Source organism: Astyanax mexicanus, chromosome 18 (assembly GCF_023375975.1).
Source record: "Astyanax mexicanus isolate ESR-SI-001 chromosome 18, AstMex3_surface, whole genome shotgun sequence".
Lineage (NCBI taxonomy): Eukaryota > Metazoa > Chordata > Actinopteri > Characiformes > Acestrorhamphidae > Astyanax > Astyanax mexicanus.
The window spans coordinates 39,392,123-39,414,041 of NC_064425.1; the positions used below are offsets into that span (position 1 = coordinate 39,392,123).

Sequence of the window (21,919 nt, forward strand, 5' to 3'; positions counted from 1 at the left end):
CAGGTGTTTGTGAAAGCATATGTGCATGCTATACTGCAGCTAGAAGTGAAGATTTTAGTGAGTAATTTAGCGTGCTCACTAAACCAAATCAAGTACAAGACACACCTACTCATTTAGTGTTTTTATTTTTTTTTTCTACACTGTAAATGAATACTGAAGTCATCCAGACTATGAAGGAACACATGATAAATCATGAAGTAACTTAAACGTGTTAAACAAACCAAAATACTTTATTAACCTGTGGTTTCTGAGGCTGGTATCTCTGATGAGCGGTCCTGATGAGAGCCAGTTTCATCATCTTAACATTTTTGATAGTCTTTTTTGTGACTGCTGCACTTTGCATTACATATTTGAGTAGTTCTTGCCATAATCTGGATTAGAACATTACTCAAATATTCACTATTCACTGTATACCTGTAACTCTACCTCTTCACTACTTTACAACTGATGCTCTCAAACACTTTATTAAGAGACAGGAAATTCAAGTAATTAACTCTTGACCAGTTCAGCACAGCTGTTAACTGAAAGCTGAACATTCCAGGTGACTCTACCTCATAAAGCTGACTGAGAAAATCCAGCAGAGATGTGCAAAGCTGTCATTTAAGCAAGTGGTGCTACTTTGAAGAATCTAAAATATAAAAGTTGTTCAATTTTTTATTTACTAAATAATTCCATGTTTTTCTTCATAGTTCGGATGACTCCAATATTGATCTGCAATGCAGAACATTTTAAAATACACTGAATGTTAGATGTTTTTAAATGTTTGACTGGTACTGTAGGTCAAAATGTTTTTGTGGACACCCTTTCTCCTTGCTGACACAGCTTGTATTGTTGTATTGTATTGTCAAGAGTAATTGCCAGTACAGTAGGACTCTCTTGAGCATGAACATGGTTGGCACTATGCCTAAAATTAACAAGATATGGCATAAGCTATCTGAATTGATGTGGCTTCATCCAATATTTTTGGTTCTGAATACAATCAACAGCAGTTACAACAGTTACTCCAACAGAAACAGTATAAAATCTTTTTTTAATATCTTGATTTCAACAGAAACAATGAACAAACAGGTGTCTGAATACTTTTGGCACAGCAGCCGGTCGTCTGCTTGTTGCTGATAAAGGTGTTGAGATGACTGCAGTGTTTTCCTGCTCTGTGCCTCAGCATTGCTTCCTTCAAATCCAGCCAATGAGACTGAAGCATGAGGCAATAGATGTGCAAGTTGCAGTGATGTGAAAAAGCCTCCCATATTTAGAAAGCTGTTGCACTCTGCTCGAGCAATCCGGGAGCTGGCACGCGCTGGCACTGCCGCGTTCACGATGAGTCTGTGAAATGACTGAGAGTGGTGATAAGACGCTAAAGGCCACGCTGGGCGTATCTCACTCCAGCGAGAGTGAAATCATTCAGCATCAGCAAATATTTTCTGCTATTAAATACCGCGGCTTACGGGCAGCCTCCTGCCAGCGGACTGCCAGCTGTTGCTTGTCCTTTGGGACGGTGCCACCCTCAGCTCATCCCACTCTGTTAGTAAATGCCAGGCTGATGAGGTTGTGTGTGAAGGGTGAAGAAAACAGTGCCAGTAATGCGGTAATGCTGAACCGATGCCCAGTGTGTGTGTGTGTGTGTGTGTGTTCATTTCTACACTCATTGTCAAAGAAATAGCTGTACCCAGAAGGAGGTGTGGCATTGTAATGCTTTTCTGAATGAAGATAAATGTTAGCAGGAACTAAAATTGATTAATTACATATAGGCTGATATTGCCCATATGTATTGAGCTACACATAAGTCATAAGTGTAATACATGTGCAACAGAACATGCCAGATGTCTCTGCATATAAAGTTGTAGAGGTTCTTAATGGTGTGCTGTCCTCCAATATCCTCACAACGTTCCTACAGATTTTCTGGTAGGGGTAGAGTGATAGAGTGTTGGTAAAGCATCCAATATCATCTCACACATTGTCAATCAGGGATAGGTCTGGTGATGCAGCTGGTCAAGGCATAGCATGGCATATATTTAGCATGCATGGCAAAATATATGGACTAGCATTGCCCTGTTGGAATAGCAAACATTGGACAACTCTGTCACGTCTTGGCCTCGTCTCGTGTCTCTGTGTGTCTTCCCCACGTGACCTGTGCTCCCCTGTGTCTCCCGTCTCAGTACTTTTCCACCTGTGTCTCATTTGTAGCTCCGCCCCTTCCCCAGGTGTTTCTAATTATAGTGTGTTTCCTGTTTCTTTAAATAGCTCTCCTCTGCCACTGTCTCCGTCGGTCTTTGCACCTTCCTCTGTTGTCTGTCTCTCCGCGTTTCTGTGTTGCTATAGCCCTAGTTCAGTGTTTATTCATAGTTTGTTTCCCTTGCTCCCTATTCTGTGTTTTTCTGTTTATTTCTAGTTCCCTGCTTAGTGTTTAGCTTCTTGTTGTTTTTGCTGTGTAAATATGTTCCCTGTATATATCCCTGCCTTATTTAGTTTAGTACTTATTCTGTTCCTCGTTGATTTTCTTATATATATATATTCCTTGTTTATTTTTGTTATTATTATTATCTCTTGTTGACTTAGTTTATGTTCTCTAGTTTCACTGGGTTGTTTTGGTTTTTGGTTATTCGTTTATCTTTGTTAAGTGTTTACTTGTTTCTTGTTTCATTGTTTATTTGTTATTTATTTAATAAATTATTTATATCGCTCTTACCTGCACTTGTGTCCGCCTCCTCGTTGACCTGCCTGGGTATCCGTGACAGAAAGACCGACCAAACATGGACACAGCAGGTTCTGCGTGGACTGGCACCAGGATGGCGATTCGCCGTACTCCAGGCGGGATCCCGGCGCAGGAAACCTCGAGGCCTCATGGACGCCGCAGGCCTCGGGGCAAGCGTTCTAAGGGGTCCCGCCAGCCTGAAAAGGAGCCCTTTTCCGAGGAGGATTTTCTTGGGGGGGGGCGCTAAGGGTTGGTGCGGTTAGCCTCGGTGCCTCCGTGTACCCGAGGCTCAAGGAGCGGGATCCGTGGGACTTTCTTGGGTGAGCTCCCAGCAGCTCCGAGGACGAAGAGGAGCTCTACCCTGCACCAGCCCGCACTCCATTGCCGTTCCCCCCAGGGGCGGTGCTCTTCCCGGCTCTCGGCCGCACAGCTCCTAAGGCCATCCCAACTCCCGTGACTCTCGCGGCCAAGCCGCCGCGCTCCGTGAAGCCCGCGGCCGAGCCGCGGTCCGTGACTCTCGCGGCCGAGACGGCGAGCTCCGTGAAGCTCGCGGCCGGGACGCCGCGCTCTGGGAAGCCCGCAGCCGAGACGCCGCGCTCCGTGACTTCGGCGATGGCAGTCGAACCACGCCCCGTGTTCCCCGCGGTTGCTGCCGAACCGCGCTACAGGACCTCCAACCCGGCGAGCCAGCCGCGAGCAGAGACTTTCCCCACGCTGGACTCAGCCGGAGAGAGTAAAAATCCGGCTCGGGTTTTTGCGACAGCTGCAGCGCAAGCTCCTCAGGCGAAGGAGCCGGCTTTCATGGCGGCTGCAGAGCTGGATTCCGCCGCTGCAATCCAGTCTCGCTCTGTGACTCTCTCCGCGGTGACTCAGCCGTGCTCCGGGATTATTACCGCGGCGAACCAGCCGCGGTCAGTGACTTTCCCCGCAGCGGCCTCTACCAGCAGCCCTGCGCTGCCTACTGTGGACTCTGCCGGCGAAGCTGCAGCTCCGGTCTGGGTTTTTGTTCCACCCGCAGTCTCAAGCCCTGCTGCTGCTCCGCTGGATCTGCACACACCCAGCTCCGAAATTCTCTTGGTGGCCACGCCCATCTCCGAGGTGTCTTCGGCTGCTGAGCCACGCCCCCGGACTCCTGCCGTGTCTGCAGAAGCTGCTCCAGCCTCCGTGTCTGCAGAAGCTGCTCAAGCCTCCGTGTCTGCAGAAGCTGCACAAGCCTCCGTATCTGCAGAAGCTGCTCAAACCTCCGTGTCTGCAGAAGCTGCACAAGCCTCCGTGTCTGCAGAAGCTGCTCAAGCCTCCGTGTCTGCAGAAGCTGCTCAAGCCTCTGTGTCTGCAGAAGCTGCTCAAGCCTCCGTGTCTGCAGAAGCTGCTCAAGCCTCCGTGTCTGCAGAAGCTGCTCAAGCCTCCGTGTCTGCAGAAGCTGCTCAAGCCTCCGTGTCTGCAGAAGCTGCTCAAGCCTCCGTGTCTGCAGAAGCTGCTCCTTCCTCCGTGTCTGCTGAAGCTGCTCCAGCCTCCGTGTCTGCTGAAGCATTTCAAGCCTCTGTGTCTGCTCCAGCTGTTCAAGCCTCCATGTCTGCTCCAACTGTTCAAGCCTCCATGTCTGCTCCAGCTGTTCAAGCCTCCGTGTCTGCTCCAGCTGTTCAAGCCTCCGTGTCAGCTCCCGCTGCCAGAGTCGCCGCGCCGCCAGCACCAGCTCCCGCTGCCAGAGTCGCCGCGCCGCCAGCACCAGCTCCCGGAACTGTGTTTCGTCCCAGGTCCCATGTACCCAGGCAGACACCGAGGTCCCCTGACTTTGTCCCCTGTACTGTACCCAGGCTGGCTCCTTGGACTTCCCCTCAGACATTTGCCAGTCCTGGGCACCCACCCGTCTTTCTGGTCCCCATGTCTCTCCCTGTTTTGGTCCCTGTCTCTGTTTATGTCCCTGTACCCGTGTCTGTCTCTGTCTCTGTTCCCGTCCCAGTTACAGTGTTAGTTTCTGTCCCTGTTAATGTCCTTGTCCCTGTTCCCATGTCCAGTCCCGTCCAGTCTCCTGTCCCGTTTCATGTCCAGTCTCCTGTTCAGTCTCCGTCCACCGTCCAGTTCCCTGTCCAGCCTCTGTCCCCTGTTCTGTCTCTGTCCACCGTCCAGTTCCCTGTCCGGTCTCCGTTCCCCGTCCAGTCTCCGTCTCTTGTTCAGTTCCCCGTTCAGTCTCCCGTCCAGTCTCTGTCCTCTGTCCTGTCTCCGTTTCAGTCCCCGGTGTAGTCTCTTGTTTTCCCCGGCCTCTCCCCGCCGCCAGCCCCCAGGGTTCGTTTTTACGCGCCTCGGGAGCTGCGCGTTTAGGGGGAGGCTTCTGTCACGTCTTGGCCTCGTCTCGTGTCTCTGTGTGTCTTCCCCACGTGACCTGTGCTCCCCTGTGTCTCCCGTCTCAGTACTTTTCCACCTGTGTCTCATTTGTAGCTCCGCCCCTTCCCCAGGTGTTTCTAATTATAGTGTGTTTCCTGTTTCTTTAAATAGCTCTCCTCTGCCACTGTCTCCGTCGGTCTTTGCACCTTCCTCTGTTGTCTGTCTCTCCGCGTTTCTGTGTTGCTATAGCCCTAGTTCAGTGTTTATTCATAGTTTGTTTCCCTTGCTCCCTATTCTGTGTTTTTCTGTTTATTTCTAGTTTCCTGTTTTTTTTTATCCATTGTTTCATTCGTCGCTCCCTAGTTCCCTGCTTAGTGTTTAGCTTCTTGTTGTTTTTGCTGTGTAAATATGTTCCCTGTATATATCCCTGCCTTATTTAGTTTAGTACTTATTCTGTTCCTCGTTAATTTTCTTATATATATATATTCCTTGTTTATTTTTGTTATTATTATTATCTCTTGTTGACTTAGTTTATGTTCTCTAGTTTCACTGGGTTGTTTTGGTTTTTGGTTATTTGTTTATCTTTGTTAAGTGTTTACTTGTTTCTTGTTTCATTGTTTATTTGTTATTTATTTAATAAATTATTTATATCGCTCTTACCTGCACTTGTGTCCGCCTCCTCGTCTACCTGCCTGGGTATCCGTGACAAACTCACAGTTATTACTTTATTTAATGTATTTTCTACATTGTAGATAAACATTAACCCTTTGAACCTGTTTGAACTAGGCTGTTGTGCTGTTTTTTTTTCCCTGTTTTTGCCAGTTCTCTCTCTTTCAGGTCTTATAACACAATATTAATTCTATCAGACAGACACATGCTATTAGCTTTTTTACTCCTGAAGACATACAGCTGCTCAAAAATATAATCATTTAAAATGTAAACGGAAGCAGAATTGTTATATTTTCCTGAAACTGATCATGTTTTGGTCAAAATTTTACCAAGCGCCTGATTTTTTTTTTACTTATTTTTGAATGTATAGACTTTAAATATATTCACACCTAAGATATATTTTCAAAAATGTTTAGTCTAGAGTGTTTATGAGTTGAAAGCATAAGAATATTGATGATAATAATTAATTACATGGCTTATTAATTATTACTTTGATAAAATACATGAAGAGCATCAGGCAGAATTATTTGTCTTGATAATCACACCTCTAGGATACATGTAGATACTAAAAACCTGAAACTCAGTGCAGCCTATGCCTTTCAGTATTTTAATCAGGACACACAAAGAAAACTAGATACAAAAATGTCAACTTTTTAGTCTATATAAATAAAAATGTTTAGTGCGAAATAACTACTTAGTAAAAATGTGCAAGTAAATTAAAAACTATATAAAGTAGTGCGCACACCATACCTAGCTTTATTTTGAGTAAAGCAGGTTTCACACTTTTTCTGTGGACACTTTTGAGTCTTTATTTACTGATATTATTTGGTTTGAAACATCATATAAATATGTTTGAAGCACTAAAGGTAAATAATATTGTTTGGGGAAAGAGATCTCACTTTTTTCTCACAATTTTTTTTCAGTGAATAGCTCTATTTGAGTAATGTTCTAATCCATATTATGGCAAGAACTACTCAACTAAGTAAAGAAAAAAACATACTTTAAGAAATGAAGGTCAGTCAATGTATACCACCCAGTTACAGGAGCCACTAGAACCAAATGATCAAATTTATTTGCTTTACCTGGTTTTAATGTTATGGCTAATCATCTGCCTTCTCATGACCAATGTTCTCCTTTGTTCTGTAGGATAGAGAAAGAAATCGAGGCTCTGGAGAGAGAAGAGCTCAATATTTCCACAAACGAAGGCCTAATTCTGAAGAGACTGAAAGCCATTGAGAAATCTACAGAGGACATAATTAAGGTACCCTGAACACTTCCACTCACTGGCCACTTTATTAGAAACACCTACTACAGTACCTTCTGCTTCCACTCACTGGCCACTTTATTAGAAACACCTACTACATTACCTTCTGCTTCCACTCACTGTGGCCACTTTATTAGAAACACCTACTACAGTACCTTCTGCTTCCACTCCCTGGCCACTTTATTAGAAACATCTACTACAGTACCTTATGCTGCCACTGTCTGGCCACTTTATTAGAAACACCTACTTCTTCTACGCTCTGGCCAATTTATTAGAAACACCTACTACAGTACTTTCTGCTTCCACTCTCTGGCCACTTTATTAGAAACACCTACTACAGTACCTTGTGCTTCCACTTATTGGCCACTTTATTAGAAACACCTACTTCTTCTACGCTCTGGCCAATTTATTAGAAACACCTACTACAGTACTTTCTGCTTCCACTCTCTGGCCACTTTATTAGAAACACCTACTACAGTACCTTGTGCTTCCACTCACTGGCCACTTTATTAGAAACACCTACTACAGTACCTTATGCTGCCACTGTCTGGCCACTTTATTAGAAACAATTACTTCTTCTACGCTCTGGCCAATTTATTAGAAACACCTACTACAGTACTTTCTGCTTCCACTCTCTGGCCACTTTATTAGAAACACCTACTACTGTACCTTCTGCTTCCACTCACTGTGGCCACTTTATTAGAAACACCTACTACAGTACCTTCTGCTTCCACTCTGGACACTTTATTAGAAACACCTACTACAGTACCTTCTGCTTCCACTCTCTGGACACTTTATTAGAAACACCTACTACAGTACCTTCTGCTTCCACTCTCTGGACACTTTATTAGAAACACCTACTACAGTACCTTCTGCTTCCACTCACTGGCCACTTTATTAGAAACACCTACTACAGTGCCTTGTGCTTCCACTCACTGGCCACTTTATTAGAAACACTTAATACTGTACCTTGTGCTTCCACTCACTGGCCACTTTATTAGAAACACCTACTACTGTACCTTCTGCTTCCACTCTCTGGACACTTTATTAGAAACACCCACTACAGTACCTTGTGCTTCCACTCTCTGGACACTTTATTAGAAACACCTACTACAGTACCTTCTGCTTCCACTTACTGGCCACTTTATTAGAAACACCTACTACTGTACCTTCTGCTTCCACTCACTGGACACTTTATTAGAAACACCCACTACAGTACCTTGTGCTTCCACTCTCTGGACACTTTATTAGAAACACCTACTACAGTACCTTCTGCTTCCACTTACTGGCCACTTTATTAGAAACACCTACTACAGTACCTTCTGCTTCCACTCACTGGCCACTTTATTAGAAACACCTACTACAGTACCTTGTGCTTCCACTCACTGGCCACTTTATTAGAAACACCTACTACAGTACCTTCTGCTTCCGCTCACTGGCCACTTTATTAGAAACACCAACTACAGTACCTTCTGCTTCCGCTCACTGGCCACTTTATTAGAAACACCTACTACAGTACCTTCTGCTTCCGCTCACTGGCCACTTTATTAGAAACACCTACTACAGTACCTTCTGCTTCCACTCACTGGCCACTTTATTAGAAACACCTACTACAGCACTCTGTGCTTCCACTCTCTGGCCACTTTATTAGAAACACCTACAGTACATTGTGCTCCCACTCACTGGCCACTTTATTAGGAACAGCTCCCTCTATGTATTTATAAGCTCACTTTATAAGTTCATTATTCATGTGGAGAGTTGAATCTATAACAGAGGGGTTTCTAATAAAATGGCCAGAGAAGATGCCTATATGTCTGAGGAATGTTACACTGATAAACTGAATTATATTCATTGAATATTCTTTATATTTTAAGGCAAACTGCAGCAGATTGTTCAGTCAGATGGTGGGTGGGTGGATGGTGGGTAGGTGGTGGGTGTGTTTAGCAGTTGGAGTCAGTGTGATCACAATTATAACATGACATATTCCTCTGGCTTGTGTCCAACTCTTAACCTAAACCTAAATATTGTGTTCCATTACAGGCAGCAAATGAAAACTTCAAATCAGGTAAAGACAATACTGTATCCTTCTATGGTAAATGCACACATAGACCCACTTAAATATTTACATTTATTCGATTTAACGGTCTAATACTGCTTAGTTTCTCTTATAGTGGTTTCATTATTTTATTCCTTTAGAACCCATCCACAGTTACTCAGGACTTCAAGACACAAAGACATCACACACACCTCTAAACCGGAGGAAACTGTCCACTCCAAGTGACCAAGACTCCAAAAATGACCAAAACAAACCAGGTAAAGAGGATTTACTGAGTGTCGGTATGGTATTTTTCAATTATTAACTCTAAATATGGATGAGAAGCAGTTGATAAAATATCTTTGTATAGTAAACATAGCATTTGTGGGGTTGAATGCAAGGGGTGTCTCCAATTATCACCAAAATATAGAGTGAAAGTTAAAGTTTGGACACACCTTAAATTTCGATTAAATTTAAAAATGTTCTACATTGTAGATTAATACTAAAGTAATCCAAACTATGAAGAAAAAAACATATGGAATTATTTGGTAAACAATTTTTTTTTTAAACAAACCAGAATATGTTTTTAGTATCAGATTATTCAAAGTAGTACCTCTTGTTTAGATGGCAAATTTGCACATTTTGTACAGAATTTTCTCAGTCAGCTGGAATGTTCAGCTTTCAGTTAACAGCTGTGCTGATGAACTCATCAAGAGTTAATTACTTGAATTTCTTTCCTCTTAATGTGTTTGATCTATTGGTCAATCTGAAAAATTTCAAGAACTCTAAAAGTACAGTGTCTTCAAGTGCAGTCGCAAAGACCATCAAAAATTAAACTCTGATGAAACTGGCACTCATCAGGACCAACCCAGGAAAGGAAAAGCCTTTAGAAAATGCAAGTTAACAGCACCCCACATTAGAGACATCTAAATGCTTCACAGAGTATTTTGGTTTGTTTAACACTTTTAAGTTACTAAATGATTCCTTATATGTTCCTTTATAGTCTGGATGACTTCAGTATTCATTTACAATGTAGGAAAAAACTGAAAATAAAAACATTGATTGAATATGTGTGTCCAAATTTTGACTGGTACTGTATTTATTGAAAGGGATATACACAATATGGACAGAAGCTGTTCATTCACTGAAATTAAGGGTACCAAAAAGAGTTTATCCTATTTTTGTTGGAGTAACTGTCACTACTGTCCATGGAAAACTCTCTACTAGATTTGTATGAAGTATTGCTGTGAGGATTTTTAAACACATCACCTACAAGAGCTGCATTATTGAGGTCAGGATGTTGGATCATGATTACTCACCTCATCCCCAAGCCCTCAACTCCCTCAAATCCCATTCAAAAGTTTACTTGGAGAGAACACAGTTACTGCAATGCTACACAGCTCAATAATGGGGGTCTTTATACCCCTCTTTATAGCCCAGACTTGGCATTAAGCACGGCACCAGTGGTTAAATGTTTGCTTATCTGCTCTATAGAGTTCCAATTTTCTGGTGTGTGTGCATTTGTACTTACATTGGTTGGACAATGAAACTGAAACACCTGTCATTTTAGTGTGGGAGGTTTCATGGCTAAAGTGGAGCAGCCTGGTGTCCAATCTTCATTAATTGCACATTGCACCAGTAAGAGCAGAGTGTGAAGGTTCAATTAGCAGGGTAATAGCACAGTTCTGCTCAAAATATTGCAATGCACACAACATTACAGGTGACATACCAGAGTTCAAAAGAGGACAAATTGTTGGTGCACGTCTTGCTGGTCCATCTGTGACCAAGACAGCAAGTCTTTGTGATGTATCAAGAGCCACAGTATCCAGGGTAATGTCAGCATACGACCAAGAAGGACCAACCACATCCAACAGGATTAACTGTGGACGCTGTAAGAGGAAGCTGTCTGAAAGGGATGTTCGGGTGTTAATCCGGATTGTATCCAAAAAACATAAAACCACGGCTGATCAAATCACGGCAGAATTCAATGTGCACCTCAATGTTTCCACCAGAACTGTCCGTCACCACAATAAATTATTGTGATCTAAAACCAGGTGTTTCAGTTTCATTGTCCAACCCCTGTATGTGTCAGCATTTGCTGCAACTTAAAGCTCCTGAATAAATGCAAACGTTTAGACATATAGCTTGTGCATCTGTGTATATATATATATTTCTTTTTTTATATAGACTCTCATTAAATTAGTCCTAGCCACAATACTGTCCAACTTTTATCTATCTGTGGACATGATTACATGCTATTTAACTGTGCAAAATACAGCACAATGCATTGTTGCTCCATGTTGCTCACTCTTCACCATGGCATTCTCTCATTACACCTATTCTTTTTCCCTTTTTACACATAACAGCCTTATTCGCCATGGAAATCAACGTCCAGAAGGACCTACGTACAGGCGAAAGCCGCGTCATCTCCACCTCCACCGTATCCACCCAAGAGCTCCAGAACAGGGGCATCAAGGTGTACGACGACGGGCGCAAATCTGTTTATGCCCTCCGCTCGGATGCCATCCAGCCTGGAGCCAACGGAGTGGACGAGCTCAGTCCTACGGAAGTGGAGGAACTCCTCCGTCAGGCCACGGAAAAGAAGAAGCGACTCCAGGAGAGCAAGGATCCTCCATTCAGCATGAACTACAACCGCTCACCCTCACCTCTGGGCAAGCCCCACCAAGACCAGTACGCTAATGGCTACCTCCCCGAGCCGCTCAGTGCGGATGGGCTGACGTGGCCTGAGCTGATATACTGCGACGGTGAAGTGCATTACCCTGGGCAGGACCACCACCCACCCGCACACATGTTCCACCACTACGCTGACGGGGAACCGGGGTATTACACCAGCAATGGGAACAGTTACGGAGATGAGGTACTGTGCTTGTTTCTTGAGTTATTTGGTCCTACCCATAGACTGTAGTATGTAAGTATGGACAGCACGACAGGTGTTGAAAAAAAGTGAAGCCACTACGTCTCTTACGCCCTCTGGTGGCTGGCTCCATAATTATAACCCCACTTATTTCCATTCAACTGAATGAGAGTGGGCGGAATATTTAATCTAAAATTACACATCCAGGATTTTTTTTTGGAAGTTGGGTTCTGTACATTCTGCAAGCCCCCCTCCTGTGTTAATAACTCCCAGGGTTTTTATTACAGTTAATATGTTTTATATGAGTTATTCCATGATATTTAAAGGGGTGTGGCGATGTGGTGATTGACAGCTGAGGGCAAGTTGATTGACAGGTCGCCTGAGAGCCTAAACGCGCACCGCCACTGTGGCTCAGTCGAGGAGCTCACAGTCAGATCTTTCGGACATTCGGATTTTACTGTTAAAAATGACATTTCTGAAGTAAAGCAATGGCTTGTTCAGCAGTTAACTGTTGTAACAGGACCTCAGGGAAATGTTTTCTGCAGTTTTTTCAGTAAGTGAATAATTTCCCTCCATCAATTCATTAGTATACTATACTTCGTTCTTCTCTCTAATTTTAGTATCTAAGTTAGGTACTTAGTTTTAACCTAGTGTTAGGTACTTAATGCTAGCTAACTAGTTAAATAGGTTAGCCAACTCAGGTCAGCTAAGTTAAGTAACTTGTTTGGTGAAAATGACTGTGAAATGCAAAGAGAAATTAAGGGGGAGGGCGGGGTTTGGGCACGCAGTCACACAGCCCCACCTCCCACCTCTGCCGCGCCAGTTCTGGCTCCAATTTGCCTCTACTGTGCAAGCGCATGCAAGATGGCAGCTTCATTTTGGCCATATTTTGGCTTTAAAATGCCGTAATGAGAGTGAATGGGGACTTCCTGTCCATATTTATATACAGTCTATGGTTCTACCTCACACTGACTTGCTCTACTTCACTCTACCTCAATCTACCACACCTACCTCACTCAGCCTCTCTATTCCTTGCATTATTTCGCTCTGCGTCACTCTACCTCAATTCACCTTCCGCACTCTACCTCACTCTGCCATCCTCTACCTCCCTTTACCTCACATTTTTGCTCTACTTTACACACTGCCTCTGTATCCTCACTCTACCTTAGTGTACCAGTTTAATGTAGTTTGGCTTTGACGTCATTCACATAGTTTGTCATGGTATGTACAGAATGGCAGACACGTGCAGATACTGATAAAATCAAAATGTGTTTATTATAAGAATAAACAGATGTAACCAGAGTCGATACAGAGAAATGGGTGATCACCAGTAAACAGAGTAATGAAGGCAAAACCATACCAGAAACGATAACCAGTCCAGAGTTCATACACGAGCAATCCAGTATCAGAGGTTATCCAAGAGGCAGTAGTGAAAACACAGTCCAGGTCATACACAAACAATCCAGTATCAGAGGCAAAGGCAATAATCGGCGTCGAGAAAACAAAAGCAAGGTCATACACAAAGTAAACTGAGACAAGAGATAAAGTAACGCTTTGTAAAGAGGAGAACCTACAATACGCGGCGTGGTAGTCTGTTTGGCGTGCACCTTTATAGTGCCAGTAATCAGTATTCGGGACTTCCTGGAGGAAGCAGGTGAGGTGTCACGTGATCAGGTGAGTGCGTGATGTCAGCGGGTGGTGCATTCTGGGTAGTGTAGTTGTTGACCTGAGAACCTCCGTTAGAGCTTGGTGTGGAAGGGACAGAGGAGCTAACAGCACCAGACGTGACATAGTTATTCCAGCATTTTTTGTGTTTATCGTTAAATGGTAGAATTTATCATACAGACCTACTTTTTAAAGTCAGAATTGACACAATTAGGATTACAAATATCCCCATTTATTTGTATTGGATTTGTCTGTGTTGATACATTACAATAAATAGTGTCCATTGCCTTGGTACATATGGTATTATAGTATTTTCCCGATACTGCCCAGCTTTTATACTGGCTTTTATACTCTGTATATTGATATTGGAATGATATTGTATTGAGCAAAATATTGTTCAGCACTGATTTGACAAAAAAATATTTTCAAAATATTATTTACCAATACACAATATCTTACTTGTTGTAATTTGTTCATATTTTACAGGAATGTTTTACAGTGCACGGAGAAATGAGGCAACACAGTCACGGCCCGTTCTACAACCCCCAAGACCCCCACAGAGGAACTCATCACATGGATCAGGATCAGAACCTCAGGCCGACCTCAGCCTACAGCACCGACTCCAGAATCAGCGTGCTGAACGCCCTGCCTTCAGACGAGCCCGTCACCATGATCTTCATGGGCTATCAGACTGCGGATGGAGAAGGTACCGACAGCTACGAGGGCTCCGTCCGGGCCGAGCTCGTCGTCATCGGGGATGAAGAGGAAGGCCACAGTGCCCGTCCCCACCAGAGCCACCAGAACTGCAACGCCAACAACGCATCCCAGCACCAGCTCCAAGCCACAGGGGGCGCCAAAGGTAGCAAAAAGAGCACAAAGCTCAAAGGAAAGCACAAGCGATGCTGCATGCTGATGTAGCACTTCAGTGACTCTTCCTTTGCTAACTCTAGCATGCTAACTCGAACTGGAGTCTTTTTTTCCTCAACTCCTAACTCAACTAACGGCTGCAGCTTATCTTCAACATGACTGACTTGACTTCCTCTTGTGTTCTTCTGTGTATTAACCAACAATCCATCCTGTCAGTTTAATGCTTTTTGCGACGGGTGATGTAGCAAACAGCTAGCCTGCCATTGCTGAATACGTAGAGCTGGGCAATATGACGGTATTTTATCATATTGTGATAATTGTTCTTTATCTTATTGACAACATACTAGTGCATTTCAAAAAATAGAATATTGAAAAGTTACTTTATTTCAGTAATTCAGTTCAAAATGTGAAACTCATATATTATATAGATGTATTAAACACAGAGTGATCTATTTTAAGAGTTTATTTATTTTATTTCAAAAATTGTTATTATATATCAGGGGTCACCAACATGGTGCCCGCGGGCACCAGGTAGCCCGCAAGGACCTTATGAGTAGCCCGCAGACCTGGTCTAAAAATAGCATTTTTTGTTGCTATTCTTTTTTTTTTTTTTTAATCACAGTTGCAGTGGTGTAATTTTAGATTATATTAGATTAATATTAGCTTAGAGATAGCCTATAGTTTATATATTATACAATATAATGTAATATAATATGTAATATTATTATTAATATATTACATATATTATTAATAACAACATATAATTAAAGGTAAATTGAGAAAAGTTGTAATTTCATGAGTGTGTATCAAACTGGTAGCCCTTCGCATTAATTGGTACCCAAGAAGTAGCTCTCAGGTTCAAAAAGGTTGGTGACCCCTGTTATATATTATATTATTGTTATAATATTATATTAGACCAACTTGTATTTTTGCAGTGTGGGCAGTGTGCCAAGTCCTGCTGGAAAGGGAAATCCGTATCTCCATAAAAGTTGTCAGCAAAGGGAAGCATGAAGTGCCAAAAGTACCAGTTGATCTTATATAATATAAAAATTTTCTGTGATACTAACTTTTGTCATCTGCTGGTCTTTTCAATGATATTCTAATTTTCTGAGATGCACCTGTACTTTAATGAGAATATTGAGGATATTATCAGTGCTTAAAGAACACTGGCCCAAATGTACATTTCATTACAGCGAGTCTAATTAGCACTGTTTAATTTGATGAAGTTCAATAAAAACTAAATAAATAAAAATTAGTCTATTAAAGTATGAAAGAGTATTTGAATGGCATATGCATTTTGTCTGTGTCAGATCATTAAAAACAATTGAAAAAAACAGTGTGTCATGAAAATGTCTTTAAATAATGTAATATTGTGATGTCTCAGAATTATATTGTATCGACTAAAATAAAGTATACTTTGTAATAATTTGTAAAAAAAAAAAAAAAAAGCTTTGACCATATTGTCCAGCCCTGCGCATATATATATATATATATATACATATCTCCAAACAAAACATGCAGTATCACAACATGTCAGAAAGAGTTTATTCTGCTTTTCTTTTTCTATTAATGTATTTGTTTAATCAATCTCAACAAACAAACGGACAAACAGTTGTTGGTAGCACACCAAAGATAATAAGCACCATTGTTATAAGCACAAAGATTCTATAAAATTAATAAAGAAATAAAAACTGATGTATAAGAAATATTACACAGCTGTAAGTCGGTCAGATTTAAATATTCTACTGCTTTGTCCAACATTTCATAGTATCATTTATATTTTCATTCCATCAAAACATTTTCCAATAATTTTTTTCCATACAGTTAGAGAGGGCGGCTGTGACTCTTTCCAAGAAAGTAATTTTTTTTATATTTTTTTTCTTGCCTGTTATTTCAGAGGATAAAATCATTTTAGCTAATACTTTGTCAAGTTTACATACAGAGGTGTCACCTAAAATCATTAGTCTTGGAGAAAGTGTATATTAACATTTGTGATTTTACATAAATGTTCAGTAATACTTTTCCAGAAAGGTATTACAGATGGGCATGACTATTCTGCTTTTGTTGGTGTAACTGTCAATACTGTTCATATATTCAAGGCTTTTACTAAATGTTGGTGCATTGCTATGAGGATTGGTTGCTGTCTTCTTGTTATATGTACTTATTGAACTGTTTTTAATGTAAAAATCTTAAAAAACTTTTTGTATTCAATAGAAGGATTTCAGCAGGTATTTCATTAGTTTCAGTACATTGTCCTTGGTATTAATTGGTATCAGACTAAAAGTGTAAAGTAAGTGAGTAAATACAGAACACTGTAGAGATCTTGTGTGTGCTTTGTCTCGCCCTTGTGGCACAAAAATGAACCACAGTCATTTTCTGCACTGCTGTATTTTAGGCTGAGCTATAGAGAGAAATTAGCGCTAAATTAAAAAAAAAACACTAACATGGGAAAATGTACAAGATTTCACAATGTTAAATTTTCCTCAGTCCTGTTACCAGAACTCACGTGGTATTTTAAAAGTATGTTTAAAAGCAAGACTACTAATTCCTATATTTTTCTCTCAAGAAAGTGTTTAAATTTTAAATGAATGGTTTGACTGCATGTTCAAATAATTGATATTTATTACAAAAAATATATAAATCACTATATATGCATGCGCATTGTATTTTTCTAAAAAAAAAAATGCAAAGCAAATTTTATCTTTTCAAGAAGACCCAAAGCTAAAATGGATCTTTTTTTATAATGCAATTTATTAAACAAATGAATAAATGATGAAGCAAACAGAATTATAAAAAGTGGTTTATATTAACAAATCAATTCAATAAACTCACTCCTGTTACTGGCACTCACTCCCATTACTGGCACTCAGTTCTGTTACTTTTTATGTTATGAGTAACAGGACTGAAATAACAGGACTGGGTTTTGTTTTTAGCATATAATTAGCAAAAAACATGAAAAATAGCTAAATGACAGCTATGCTAATAGCACGAGGACATTTGCATTTTAAAAAATAAACCAATAAGAATCTAAGAATAATTTAGGTAACAGAACAGAGTGTTGAGATGAAATATACAGTAAAACAAATGAGGGACCTTCATTTTTGTTTTCCCATGATCTTCAGAAGAACCAGTTGATGTCACTTCCTGTTGTAGATGTAACTGTAGTATGTAGAATGTTCCAGATGTTTCAGATGGGGTGATGTGTTACGGTGTAATGTGTACCAGGACTGAGTGAAACCCAGGGACACAACTAAAATGTGTATTTTAACTTAGATATTATGGATTTATTATAAAAAATATATATTTTAAAAGCATAGATGGGATTTGGAGTCACACAACAATTTAAAATAATCTCTTTATTAAAAAACAATATACAATAATTTACATTTTCGAAACCAGACGCTGAATTTGTTTCAGAATTGCACACAAACCTCCTTAAAATCCTTAAGAGTTCAACAACATTTCATGCATCTTGTGGATTGTATTTACATTTTTCCGCCCTAGTGTTTGCTTTTCAGTTTGCATTAATTCCTCTACATAGAACTGAACTGAACTGAACTGAATTGACTGAACTGAATTTTCAGTTCTAGGTTCTAGATTAATCTGCCAAAACGTGAGATTTCATCCCCACATATTAATGTAATGATCTGTTTCTTTAGGCAGTTTGCTCATCCTCTCGCTCACACTGTCCTCTCTGTGCTGCAGCAGTTAACACGGCAACTTACCATCTGCTCAGATATTTAACTGACTGTTCATATTGCTGCTTTCTTTATTACATGCAAATATTGCAAATATTGTGCTTCCTGCATGTGTGTGAGTTTGTGTGGGTTTCTAATAAACTCAAATTAATGTGTTTATAATATTCAAAATTAAATAGTTCAGTTAAGCATCATCAGAACAATAACTGGATGAATCAACTACTGGGGATTTTTACCACCTTAACTTTCTATAATAAATATAAAGACTAATACATTTTTACACAGTAAACTGTTATCAGTATGTTTTGACAGTATCAGAGCTACAGTGCTCACAGTAACAAAGTTGACAGTTACAGAGATGACAGTAAGTACTGAGACAGTAACAGAGTTGACACAGTAACAGAGTTGACAGTAACAGAGTTGACTCAGTAAGTGTTGATACAATAACAGAGTTGACACAGTAATAGAGTTGACATAAGAACAGAGTTGACAGTTACAGTGTTGACAATAACAGAGTTGATACAATAACAGAGTTGACACAGTAACAGAGCTGACACATTGATAGAGGTGACAGTAACAGAGTTGACTCAGTAAGTATTGATACAGTAACAGAGTTGACACAGTAATAGAGTTGACATAAGAACAGAGTTGACAGTTACAGTGTTGACAATAAGAGAGTGGATACAATAACAGAGTTGACAGTAACAGAGTTGATACAGTAACAGAGCTGACAGTAACAGTGTTGATACAGTTACAGAGTTGACAGTAACAGTGTTGCTACAGTTACAGAGTTGACACATTAACAGAATTGACACAGTTAAAGTTAATACAGTAATAGAGTTGATACAGTAAGAGTTGACAAATAGTAACAGAATTGACAGTTACAGTGTTGATACAGTAACAGAGTTGACACATTAATAGAGGTGATAGTAAAAGAGTTGAAGTATTATTACAGTAACAGAGTTGACTCATTAAGTATTGATACAGTAACAGAGTTGACACAGCAATAGAGTTGACATAAGAACAGAGTTGACAGTTACAGTGCTGACAATAACAGCGTTGACACAATAACAGAGTTGATACAGTAACAGAGTTGACAGTAACAGTGTTGATACAGTTACAGAGTTGACAGTAAGTATTGACATAGTAACAGAGTTGACAAATTAACAGAACTGTCACAGTTAGAGTTAATACAGTAATAGAGTTGATACAGTAACAGAGTTGACACAGTAACAGAGTTGACAAATAGTAACAGAATTGACAGTAACAGAGTTGACAAAGTAACATAGTTAACAGTAAGTATTGACACAGTTACAAAGTTGATATAGTAACAGAGTTGACACGGTAACAGAGTTGATACAGTAACAGAGTTGACAAAGTAACAGAGTTGACATAGTAACAGTGTTGACAGTAACAGAGTTGACAGTTACAGAGTTGGCACAGTAACAGAGTGGATGCAGTAAGAGTTATGACAATAACAGAGTTGACAGTTACAGAGTTGGCACAGTAACAGTGTTGATACAGTAATAGATTTGACACAGTAAGTGTTGAAACAGTAACACTTGACAGTTTCAGAGTGGATACAGTAACAGAGTTGACAGTAAGTATTGACACAGTAACAGAGATGACAGTAACAGGATTGTCACAGTAACTGAGTTGTCACTATAATAGAATGCACACAGTAACAGTACGTTGATGCAGTAACAGAGATGACAGTAACAGAGTTGACAGAACGGACAGAGTTCATCTTTCCATCCTTACAACTGGTCCCATGAATAATTGTAGTAATTTAATAAAGATTGTTTGTTGGAAAAAGTAATAAAACTACTAAATTATCTGGGAGTTTGATCATTTCTGGTGAGAGAAGCTTATTTTAGGTAAATCTGAGAATATATTTCTGGGTGATCATATCATATATCATATCATATAAACCCGCCCGCTGTATATTCAGAGGAGCATACTTAATCCCTGCTCTATAATAACTGCGTTTAGATCTGTAGCCGGTATATAAACTGCAGCGTGAAATTGGCAGCCTAATTGTGGAGCTGTTCTGTGGGTGGCTGGATGTTGGGTTTAAATGGGCCGTGCACTCCCACACAGCTCACTGTCACTCAGCTTAACTCTGAGAAACACTCTGCAGTGTGGAGCACACACACACATACACACACACACACACAATTACACTCTCTTACATTCTCTCACACTCTTACCCTTTCTAGTAGAGGGTTAAGTAACAGAGGGCAGAGTTCCCTGATCTCACACTCCCGCTGAACCTGGCCGTGAGAGAGCGATTGAGTGAATCCGGTGTGATTGAGGAGGAAAAGCACTAAACTGTGCAGAGAATCCATCTCAGGAGTTCTAGACCAGAATTGGGTTTGTTTGTGATTGAGTTTGATGGTTTAGGGGGTTTAGATAAGGTTTTTATTAGGCACTTTATTGATCCCGAAGGAAATTGCAGTGTCACAGTACTGTACATATTGCACACATGATCAAACATACATTAGAAGAATAAATACAACAAAAAATAAAGAGCTACAGTGCCTTGCTAAAGTATTCGGCTCCTTTGAATTTTTTCAACCTTTTGCCACATTTCAGGCTTTAATCATAAATATATGAAATCGTAACTTTTCGAAAAATAAGTTGAAAAGTTGAAAAACAAGTGGGACACAATCATGAAGTGGATATTTTTTACTTTTTTTAGAAATAAAAAACTGAAAAGTGGGGCAAAATTATTCTGTCCCTTTACTTTCAGTGCAGCAAACTCACTCCAGATGTTCAGTGAGGATCTCTGAATGATCCAATGTTGACTGTTGATCTAAATGACTGATGATGATAAATAGAATACACCTGTGTGTAATCATGTCTCCATATAAATACACCAGCTCTGTGATCATGAAGCATCATGAAGACCAAGGAACTCACCAGGCAGGGCCAAGATATTGTTGTGGAGAAGTTAAAAGCTGGATTTGGATACAAAAAGATTTCCCAAGCTTTTTTTTTGCAAGTGATCATATTGAAATGGAAGGAGTATCAGAACACTGCAAATCTACCAAGACCTGGCCGTCCCTCTAAACTTTCAGCTCAAACAAGGAGAAGACTAATCAGAGATGCAGCCAAGAGGCCCATGATCACTCTGGATGAACTGCAGAGATCTACAGCTGAGGTGGAAGACTGTTCATAGGACAACAATCAGTCGTTCACTGCACAAATCTGCCCTTTATGGAAGAGTGGCAAGAAGAAAGTCGTTTCTCGACTCATTTAAAGTTTGCCACAAGCCACCTGAGAGACACACGAAACATGTGGAACAAGGTGCTCTGGTCAGATGAAACCAAAATCGAACCAACCAATTTGCGTAAAAGCAACAGAGCTCATCACCCTGAACACACCATCCCCACTGTCAAACATGGTGGTGGCAGCATCATGGTTTGGGACTGCTTCTCTTAAGCAGGGACAGAGTTAGGGGAAGATGGTTAAAATTGATGGGAAGATGGAGGGAGCCAAATACGGGACCATTCTGGAAGAAAACCTGTTGGAGTCTGCAAATAGACCTGAGACTGGGACGGAGATTTATCTTCCAACAAGACAATGATCCAAAACATAAAGCAAAATCTACAGGGGAACGGTTCACAAATTAATGTATCCAGGTGTTAGAACATTCAAGTCAAAGTCCAGACCTGAATCCAATCCAGAATCTGTGAAAAGAGCTGAAAACTGCTGTTCACAAACCAACGCTCTCCATACAACCTCACTGAGCTCCAGCTGTTTTGTAAGGAAGAATGGGCAAAAATTTCAGTCTCTCGATGTGCAAAACTGATAAAGACATACTTTACCA

The 21,919-nt window shown here is 40.7% G+C and overlaps 1 protein-coding gene across 3 annotated transcripts in view; it reads left to right on the top strand.

The window, feature by feature from the left end:
- Positions 1-21,919, top strand: part of palmda (palmdelphin a) — a 41,848-nt gene that overhangs the window by 14,733 nt on the left and 5,196 nt on the right. For 2 of the 3 annotated variants that reach the window (XM_049467181.1, XM_049467182.1), the window contains 5 exons: positions 6,830-6,944; positions 8,988-9,012; positions 9,144-9,260; positions 11,349-11,860; positions 14,009-14,880. In XM_049467181.1, coding sequence (XP_049323138.1) covers positions 6,830-6,944; positions 8,988-9,012; positions 9,144-9,260; positions 11,349-11,860; positions 14,009-14,440 — 1,201 coding nt within the window. In that variant the 3' untranslated portion in view covers positions 14,441-14,880. Of the gene's footprint in view, positions 1-6,829; positions 6,945-8,987; positions 9,013-9,143; positions 9,261-11,348; positions 11,861-14,008; positions 14,881-21,919 lie in introns of those variants that run through there. The other variant, XM_022674557.2, reaches the window with a different exon arrangement.